Source organism: Symsagittifera roscoffensis, chromosome 4 (assembly GCF_963678635.1).
Source record: "Symsagittifera roscoffensis chromosome 4, txSymRosc1.1, whole genome shotgun sequence".
Classification (NCBI taxonomy): Eukaryota; Metazoa; Xenacoelomorpha; order Acoela; family Convolutidae; genus Symsagittifera; species Symsagittifera roscoffensis.
The window spans coordinates 25,362,775-25,373,418 of NC_087065.1; the positions used below are offsets into that span (position 1 = coordinate 25,362,775).

The 10,644-nt window shown below is 34.7% G+C and overlaps 1 protein-coding gene across 1 annotated transcript in view; it reads left to right on the plus strand.

The window, feature by feature from the left end:
* LOC134845148 (uncharacterized) overlaps positions 1–973 on the plus strand; it is a 184,768-nt gene extending 183,795 nt beyond the window's left edge. Inside the window, exon 4 of the mRNA XM_063862024.1 lies at positions 485–973. Within this exon, the coding sequence (XP_063718094.1) occupies positions 485–783 (299 nt within the window). The 3' untranslated portion in view covers positions 784–973. The remainder of the gene's footprint in view (positions 1–484) is intronic.
* The last annotated feature ends 9,671 nt before the right edge of the window (positions 974–10,644 follow it).

Genomic DNA, 10,644 nt, shown 5'->3' on the forward strand with positions numbered 1-10,644 from the left:
TCTTTGATGGATTATAATGGATTATTTTTGTCTCGGAAATACATTATAAATTGATTAGAATCCATGGGCGCTCGGTGCGGGAAACACTGGTCCATAGACCTCAAAGGCAGTCGGAAAATCCAGGGTTTTACCCTGATACGAGCAGTCTTGTTGTGATTATAGACTCTGGCTTTATGGTCGCCGATAGGTACGGTGGAATAAAATTGTAGGGTAGCACTATGGTGGATAGCAAATACGTCTTTTTAAAAAACTTGAAATTTTTGCGAAGAAAAAACAGAGTGATCGGAAATATTTTGTTTAAATATATCATATTGTAATGAATATTGCTCTTGTGGTAATGATTTCAAAACTTTTTTTAAAAAACGTTAACTGTTTTATTAAATTGTCTCACTCAAAATGTTGCAACAAAAACTATCTTAGACGCGAGAAAGGACAGTCCAAAAAACTAAGTATTTGCTTTTCAACTGCTATTGCTTTTGTGTAGATTTTGGCGGAGGAGGAAACTGTTGGAGCACTACGCTTGGAAAGTCCGGAAGACAGGAAATTGATTTGCAAAATACGCCATTCATGTTTGCACCTGGTTTCTTTTTTCACGCGGGCGGATGGGGAGGCCATTATCAGGGCCCTCGAGAGTTGGAACCACAGCGTTCACTCTTAGTGGCGGGAGGTGGTTGCGGAGTCATAGTAACCATTTCGGGGAAGTTCCCACCAACTGAAGAAGATTTGAGGTTAAACTACATTCCTCTCAACATGTATGATCGCACTGGAATTATTACGCCTTAAAGCTTAAAAGCAGAAATGTGATGAATATAAACTCCCTCTTAGCGTGCTAGCTTTATCGGTTTAGTTGTGTCATGATTCATAGTTCCTTTTTGTAGCCAATTAGAATCGAGTTTTGTGCTCACTCGTACCTAAGAAAATCTTTAATTCTGCCAAGAAATACTTAATGTCCCATCTCAATTTCTAGTCAGGAATTCTTTGCGAAATTTTTAAATAACCCGTACCGAGAAAATTCTTTATTTCTGACCTGAAATACTTTGGGATCTACTTAACAATCCCCCCCCCCCCTATTGTACCTACCAAAGAATCTCCCCCCTTTCAAGAAAGGGGGGGATTGTTAAGTTGATCCCTGGGAACCTACTTAGCAATCTCCCCCCCCCCCCCCCCTATTGTACCTACTAAAGAATCCCCCCCCCTTTCTTGAAAGGAGGGGAGATTGTTAAGTAGATCCATACTTTGTATCTACTCTAATTTCGGATCAGAAATTCTTTTTAAAATGTTTAAATAAGACTGCTCGTATCAGGGCGAAGCCCTGAATGTTCCGCCTGCATTTTAGGGTCTATGAAGCAAACATGAAAAATTTAAATGTAATGAAATAATTTTTTTTTAATTTGAGATTTTTTCGTGAAAACATTCCCCCACACGTCATATAAAGTACAAAGTGACGGATTTTGCTCCTAATAACAAACCAGTTGTGGCATATAAGCTTCCTTGAACCAATTTGGAACGATTTCTCAGACGGATTAAATCTCGCTTACGCGTTAATAGCGCTAAACATATCGCGCGTTAATTGTCTCAAATTGTCCAAAATGGCTATCTTTAAACCCCCATAACTTTACGAAAAATGATAACAAGGGATTATTTTTCAAATTTAAGCTTCCCGGGTTGACTAAAAATGCTAGTCATACAGTTTTCATATGGAAAAATGCTAATCATACACTTTTCATGCAATTCCATGAGTACAGAAAATTGCATGAAAGGTCTATGATTAGTATTTTTTCATATTGTGGAAATTGTATGACTAGCATTTTTCTACAAACCAAAATTGATTTTTCTATTGATTTTTTACATTTTAAATTTTTTGGTTGTGTTCTTAACCGAACACAAATGACATAAACCTTGGTTACTCAAATGTAGTAAGCAACGATTTGCCCTTCTCGCATTGAAAATGCATTGGAAACAGCCTGGAATGTTTTAATTCTGTCTCACACAAATAATATAACGAAAAAAAAACGAACTTTTAAATTTTTAAATTTTGGCAAAAATTTTCAAAGATGATTAATTCTAAAATTTGAATTTTTAAATTACCAGACATTGATCAAGGCATAGAAAAACATGTCATACAAAAAGAGGAGTTTTTAGCGTTTTTGAAAAAAAGTACGAAGAGAAAAGGAAAAAAAATCCAATATTAGTATATCCACGACTACATTATACCCAGAAAAAATTAAATTTTGCAGGCAAATTTTTTTTTCAAAAAATGTTGGTTTGAGTAAGAAAATCAATTTGCGGTTGAAAGAAAACACAAAACAATTTTCGGGTGCAATTTCAAAAATACTGAAAAATGTTTGTCGTCGCCATCAAAAAAATGCTAGTCATACATTTTCCATATATGGAAATTGTATGATTAGCAATTTTTTGACAAAAAGTTTTTCTTTTTATGTAGTACGATACACCGAATTTTATGTCAAAACAAGAGAAAAGTTATTTCAAAATTCGAAGACACCATTTCAGCGAAATGTATGAAATTTGTGTGATTAGTTTTTTTCATAGACTTAGTTTATGGAATTGTATGACTAGCATTTTTGGTCTATGTAGGTCAACCCGGGTTAGGACAGCAATATCTTTCGAATGATGTAAAAAAAGTTCCCTCGAAAATGGCTAGTTAAAAAATCGAAATTTGTTTTAAGAAGAAAAAAACCCACCCCGAGCACAAGTAGTCCGTTACTTTCGTTACAAAAATCGGAACAATCTAGCATAAATTCTCTTTAAATTCTTTGTTTCTTATCCTAATTCTCATCAAAAATTAGCTAAATCTAGGCTATTTCTAGCTAGAAAAAAGTCTCCTGGTGGGATCGAACCACTGACCTTCTGCCTGCCAGGCATTTGCTCTATCCACTATGCTACAGCCCTTCATGATACATCATAGTTTTAGCAGTACAAAAATTGTTCCATAAAACTTCTATCTAGAAAAACAGCTTCAATTGGGTACGGGAAAGCATGGATTTTCTAAAGTTTTTTTATATCTAATCCAATTTCTAAGCCAGTTTTCCAAAAGTGGGCTATTTCTAATCAGAAAAATTTTATTTCTTATCTAATTTCTGTTCAGAAAATTTTTTAATCTAGGCTTTTGAAAACAGTTAACTTTTATATATTCAATTTGAAAATGGCCGAAATATTTTAAATAACGAGAAAAAGTTAAGGATTTTTTCCACTAAGAATGTCACTGACGAGTCACAATACGAGTCCTAATGTGTGTCACAATTTTGACAGTTCGAGTCTGTGTTTTCCGAAACTGTTTACCGCCTCTCCCCCACACGCTGCTTGACTGATCCTCTCCATATTCTCCCTTTTGGCCGTCCAGAGGTCCACGACTTAAGAAAATACCGGCGCGACTCAAATTTGGCAATTCCAGACCGGCACGACTTTAAATTGGCAATTCCAGACCGACGCGACCAAAATTTAGCTATTGAAAAAGGGCACGACTGAAAAAACCACAGCGACCGGCGCGACTCAAACACCATCGGAACCGGCGCGACCTAAGGTAATGGCGCGACCGGTTCCACTAAAAATTTTCAATTTCAGACCGGCGCGACTTGCGAAATGCAGCTACTGAACCGCAGCGACAAGCGCGACTGAGCAAAATACCAAAGATATTTTCTTAAGGCGCGCTGTGGGTCTTTTCTTAAGTCGCGCCGCTTAAGTTTTTTTTTAAGTCGCGCCGCTTAAGTTTTTCTTATTTCGCGGCGTCGGGCTTTGCTTAAGTCGCGTCGTCGGTCTTTTCTTAAGTCGCGCCGTTTAAGTCTTTTCCTAAGTCGCTCCGTCAGTCTTTTTTTTAAGTCGCGCCGCTTAAGTCGTTTCTTAAGTCGCGCAGCTTAAGTCTTTTATTAAGTCGCGCCTTCGCTCTTATCTTAAGTCGCTCATAATGCATGAATTATAATTCAACAAAAGGTTTCTCAAATCTAATTTAAGATCTGAAATTTTGTTTGTCAAGGTTATTTCAGATATGAAATTTTCTATTTCAGATCCAAATTTCAGGTCTGAAATTTCCAAATTCTTATCAAGATCTGAAATGAAGAATTTCAGATCTGAGAATCAATTAATGTAAGAAATAAAAAATTTCAGATCTTGCGCAGATAATCCGCGGAGCACGGGTTGTCATCCCCACGCCATTCTTTCTTCAGAGCAATGACATGTACCAAATTCAATTCAAATAAAGAAATAACTAAAGCAGCTATTTTCGCGATATTTCGGCGTGCTGAGGTAAATGAGTGGTAAGGATTTTATCGGCAAGTTTTTGCGATGTCTCAATGAGGTCCGTGCTTGCTATTTTTCGAATTTGTTATACTGATGCGGGACGAAATATGTATTTGCATTTTGCCCACAACCTTGGTTGTGTTTTTAATAAAAATAAGTTAGATGAGTGAAAGATTTGAGAGTTTGGATTTGTAACAAAATCATAACAATTATCTTGCAAAAAATAAGGAGTAGCCGCTTTCGAGGGACATAAGCTGCAACAAAAGTGTGGGTGTAGCCGCTTATGTTAAGGAGCTTTTTAATACAATCTGCTCTTAAAGCGCCGTCGATCTTATCTTAAGTCGCGCCGCTTAAGTTTTTTCTTAAGTCGCGGCGGCGGTCTTTTCTTTAGTTGCGCCGCTTCAGTCTTTGCTTGAATCGCGTATTTATGGTATTTTATTAAGTCGCGCCCCTTAAGTCTTTCCTTAGGTCGCGCCGTTCAAGTCTTTTCTTAAGTCGCGCCGTCAGTCTTTTTTTAAGTCGCGCCGTCAGTCTTTTTTTAAGTCGCGCCGTCAGTCTTTTTTTAAGGCGCCCCGCTTAGGTCTTTTCTTAAGTCGCCGCGCTTAAGTCTCTTCCCAAGTCGCACTGCTTAAGTCTTTTCTTAAGTTGCGCCTTGAAGGTCTTTTCTTAAGTCGCGCCACTTAAGTATTTTCTTAAGTCGCGCCCCTTAAGTTTTTTCTTATTTCGCGGCGTCGGGCTTTGCTTAAGTCGCGCCATCGGTCTTATCTTAAGTCGCGCCGCTTAAGTCTTTTCCTAAGTCGCGCCGTCAGTCTTTTTTTAAGTCGCGCCGCTTGAGTATTTTCTTAAGTCGCGCCGCTTAAGTCTTTTCCTAAGTCGCGCAGCTTATTTCAGATCTGAAGTTTTCTATTTCAGAGCCAAGTTTTAGGTCTGAAATTTTCAAATTCTTATCAAGATCTGAAATTACGAATTTCAGATCTGAGAATCAATTTATGTAAGAAATATAAAACTTCAGATCTTGCACAGATAATCCGCGGAGCACGGGCGGTCATCCCCACGCTTTCTTTCTTCAGAGCACTGGCCTGTACCAAATTCAATTCAATTAAAAAAATAACTAAGGCAGCTATTTTCGCGACATTTTGGCGTGCTGAGGGAGATGAGTGGTAGGGATTTTATCGGCAATTTTTTCCAATGTCTCATTGAGGTCCTTGATTGTTGTTTTTCGAATTTGTTTACTGGTGCGGGAGGAAATATTTATTTTCAGAAATTGCATTTTGACCAAAACCTTGGTTTTGTATTTAATAAAATAAGCAAGAAGAGTGAAAAATAAAATGTATCCATCAGTTTGGAGTTTTTCCAAAAACATAAATATTATCTTGCAAAAAATAAGACAAAAAAAACGAATTCAAAATCGTAAACATTGGTCATAAATTCTCCCATCTTAATTTTCTCAAAGGCTGCAAACAAAATGATAAAGCAAAAAGAGACCGATGAAGTATGCAGGAACAAAAAAATCTAGGTAGTCTATCTTTGGAAACCCCTTATTGAATATCAGGTGAGTACATTTGTAACACAACAAATCTTAGTGAAAACAAAAACAGCCGGTTACTCTGCAAGTAGCACAGAACCTTCTAGAATTTACGGATATTCGACCGTCATGATAAAATAGGCAAATTAGGAAACAGTTTTTGTAGAAAAGTGAAGAGAAAAACGATAAAAATCCTTTTAGTCACAGAATAAGGCCAACCAATTCTAAAAAAAATTATTCAAAAAAAATTAAGTTTTCACGGTTTAAATTGGGCATAAATATGAGATTCTAAGCCTGCTTGCCTACTTTGTTTGCTCGAAATTAGACCAAAAATCAAAAAGTTCACGCGGGTCTTTCTCGACACTGAGAAACACTTTCCTGATTTTTTTTTAAACCGCTTCAATCACGACTGAAAGGACTTTAATGTGATATATCACTCGATACTTTCCGATTATTGTATGTGGTGCCATTTTTGCATGGAGAACAAAAAAAAGATCAACTTAAAACACACCCAAAAACTGAGTTCCTCCCTCTTTTCAATGCTCGGAACAATTAGATTTAAGTTTCAGAGCACAACCACCCTAGCGGCTCCGTAAATTATTTCGACGAACTGCTTAAGTTTGTTCTCTGATCAATCATGCTTTTGAAGCTAAAATTGTAATTGCGCATTTGTGAACGAACTATCGAGGCGAAAAATCAAAGTATTCAATGATAACAATGATTTCAAAATGAACTTGCGCTTTCCAACTCTGAAGGTAAAACTAGAGCTCAATAAATAGATCTACTTATCAAATGCTTAAGACATGTAACATTTGACGAAAATTTCAAAACTCGAGAGCTTTCAATGCTTCTAATTAGATTTTTCACATTGCGTCTTCAACGCTGTGAGTTGAAGCCAGACGTAGCTTACTCATAGAGCCAGAGGTTGCTTAATCTCATTTTCGGCCGGATAGATTCGTGCAACTTTTTAGTCTAATACCAATTTTAATCTTACTCTTATATCTCCTAGTCTCAATAGATCTAGTGTATGCTGGTTTTCGAGAGTTAGTTCTTGGAGCTTATCCAGAAGGAGAACAACTGCATTCTAAGATTTATTCAAATTGTTCCGGTGCTGAAACTACAAGTAGTTTCAACACTACAAATATCTGTCAGTGTTAGTTATGGATCATGATTGGCTAGAAGAAACATTTTATAGAGATAGTTTTATCAAGAATGTAATCGATTATGAATACTAGTTTTAAACTGGTTTCAGATGTGCTGTCTCACTGGATATTTTAAATCTCAGGTTATTTAGGATCAGTGTCTGAGATCGTCTAAAGTAATATGAGATCAAGAAACAAGAAAGATGATGTCCGTGAAAATAAGATATCAAGCAACTTAACAATGATCGATGCATTGTATGATAATATCAGGTAAAGTATATAGAAAATTTGACAGCGACTCCACTAAACTAGACTCATCTCCAGTCTTTTTGTTTTGTTTGGACAAACGTGTTTTTTGGGTCTTTGGTGCAAAAAGTTGGCAAACTAACTTGAAATTTCTCCTAAATTTTACATCGATTTTAGTGAAGTTCTGAAAAAACAGAACCAATTTTCATAAGAATGATTTCAGGAGAGTATTCAGGTCCACTGTTGATGGATTTTATTTTAAAGAAAGTGAGCAATAGATGAAAAAAGTCGAAGTTAATCATAGTTGTAAAACTTTCATCCTTTTTAGTGGTAATTTGCGAAAATTGTTTTGGCATCACAATATAATTAAATAAGTCAAATAATAGCAAAAAATTGATACAAAAACACAGTAAAATTTGTGGGTTTCGAAAAAAAAATTCTAGCAAAACCCAGTAAAGATTTCTAGAAAAACCCCAGTAAAGCCATCTAGAAAAACCCCAGTACAGAGTCTAGAAAAAACCCAGTAAAGTATCTAGGAGTTTTTTTTTGTAATCAGACAAAAACAGGATTCCAAAAATTCATTTAACTTTTTTTAGTAATTTCTGATAAAAATTATAAAAATTTATTCTTGCTGAGCATACAAAATGGAGAAAAATTTTGCTGAATTCTGTTTTCCCACTGAGCACATTATGCTTTTGTTAGTTTTTTTCACTAAAAATTTACCTTTAATCATGCCAAGTCTCAAAAATTTTCAAAAATCAACGTCACAAACATTACAAATCCCTCCAAGCTTGCAAAACCAATGAGAGATTTTGCGGAACTTCGTTTCACTTATGGGAATATACGCTCTCAGTTGACCAAGTTAAAACTTCGCACGCTCCGTAAATTTCAGAAACGCAAAAAAAGGAACAAAGTTAAATTGACATTACGAGGCCAAACTGTGCATTTTAAGCATTGTTTACGGATTCCGCAACAAGGACGCTCCCCTTGTTGCAGTTTCTTTTACTAGATAGTAAATGACAGAGTGAATTGTAAAATATACCGAAAATGAGATCAAAAAAAAATTTTGTTTAGGGAAGTCAGATTAACAGGATTCTATTTGCAAGTTGAAACATTTTTGCTGAAAGCATCCCAAGGTTGTGTAGACGGATCAATAACTGAAAAAACTCAGGAGCAAAAAACAATGATCAGTAGAATTGATACAATGAAATATAAACAAAAAAACTCCTCAACAAATTTTGGACTCTTTTCAGAGTTATAAACATTGTTATTTTTATATTCAAATAAAAAAGATAATTGCTTTTAACTTTTACAATTCCTATCATTTATACAAAAAAGTACTGTGCAAAACAAAAATAGCACTTACTTGAGGAACACTGTTTTTTCTAATTTTTTAAATTGTTTTTGTACTTGTGAAATGAACAAGCAATTGAATGAAATAAAAACAATTGATCTTATTTAGAAAACCGACAAAAAACTAACAAAACACCAAAATACAAAAGTCGTTTGTGCCACTTTGTACTCACCAGAAAAATAATTCAAAACAAATTAACAAAAACATCATCAGTACAACAATGGTTTGCTATAAAGCTTCACTTTTTTTGAGTAATTTCTGATAATAAGCATGAAAGTTTATTCTTGTTGAGCATACAAAAAAAGAGTATAATTTTGCTGAATAAAGTTTTCCCAATGAGCACCTTATGCTTTTGTTTACTCTTGCTTACTAAAAAATTTACCTTTAATCATGCCAACTCTCAATTTTTCCAAAAACCAATCTCACAAACGTTACAAATCTCTCTAAGCTTGCAAAACCTATGAGAGATTTTGCGGAACTTCGTTTGACTTATAAGAATATATGCTCTCAGTTGACCAATTTAAAACGCAAAAAAAGACCAAAGTAAACATGACATTACGAGGCCAAACTGTGCATTTTGTGCATTGTAAGCCGATTCCGCAACAAGGACTCACCCTTTCTTCTTCTTTTATTCTTTCATTTTAGTTGATCATTCCGACAAAACTTTAACATGTTTGAAGACTTGTCTATGGAATCCAGGAACATAGAGACACAAATACAAAATTGTGCGCCTATCCAGTGCACAGTTTGGCCTCGTAATGGATTTTCAAGAAAATAAGAGAACACGCAAAGGAGCAAGTTGGCTTTATTCGCTGGAATTTTGCAAGTGCAAATTAATTTTCTTTCTATGCCGTGATGCAATAAAAGACAAACTTAACGCGTTGCAAGTTTTTTTACAAGATAGTAAATGACAGAGTGAAATATAAACTAAACCGAAAATGAGATCAAAAAAGAAAAAAGACATTGCTTAGGAAAGTCAGATCAACAGGATTCTTTTTGCAAATTGAAACATTTTTGCTTAAAGTATTCCGTCGTGCAGAGGGATTATCAATTGAAAAAATTGAGAAGCAAAAAACAATGATCAGTAGAATGGATACAATGAAATATAAACAAAAAAAACTTCTCAACAAGTTTTTAAACTCTTTTCAGGGTTATAAGCATTCTTATAAATATATTCACACAAAAAAAATGGTTGTTTTTAACTTTTACAATACCCATCATTTATACAAAAAAGTACTGCGCAAAACAAAAATAGCACTTACTTGAAGGCACTATTTTTTTTCTAATTTTTTATTCTGTTTTTGTACTTGTGAAATGAACAAGCTTTTGAAAGAAATAAAAACAATTGATTTTGATTTACAAAACCGACAAAAAACTAACAAAACTCTAGAAATTAAAAAAAATCTTTTTTTCCACTTTGTACTCACCACAAAAATAATTCAAGACAAATTAAAAAAAACATCATCAGTACAACATTTTTTTTGCTATAAAGCTTCAAACTTTTCGGCGGATTTTTCAGAAATTTAAAAACCAGATAATTAATCAAATGATCGATGGAACAAAATAAAAATTACAATTAAGTTTTATTAAATTGTGCTTTTACCTAAAACTAAAAAAAAACCTTTGGTGAATTTTTTTAAAAACTGACTAGATTTGTTTTCAAGTTGCTTCCACTTGAACTGCTTTTCATGCTACGGATGTTTACTTACGGATGTTCGGATGATAACTACAGAAACAGTGGTTCGACCATTGAATTTTTGAAAAATTAATGAAACACAGTTTTTTTGTCAAAATTCTGTAAATTTGCTTCAGTTCTGGTAATAAACACCTCTTTTCTTGATGAAAAATCATTTCTCTCCTTAGAATCTGCAAACCTGTGTAAGAAAATTTTCAACCAATTTTCCCTTATCTTAAAATATCTTGAAGAATCCTGAAGACCTTTCGAAGGGCTATAGAGCCATCATACAGGTTTTTGGGGATGTGTTCATGGTTTTTGGGCTGTTAAAAGTCTTAATAAGCACACAACAATTTTTAGAGATTCATTGCTATCTTTGATAAATCTTCAAGATTCCTCAAGATCTTGCCCAGATTTTCATGATGATTAGACCCGGATAACCAATTTG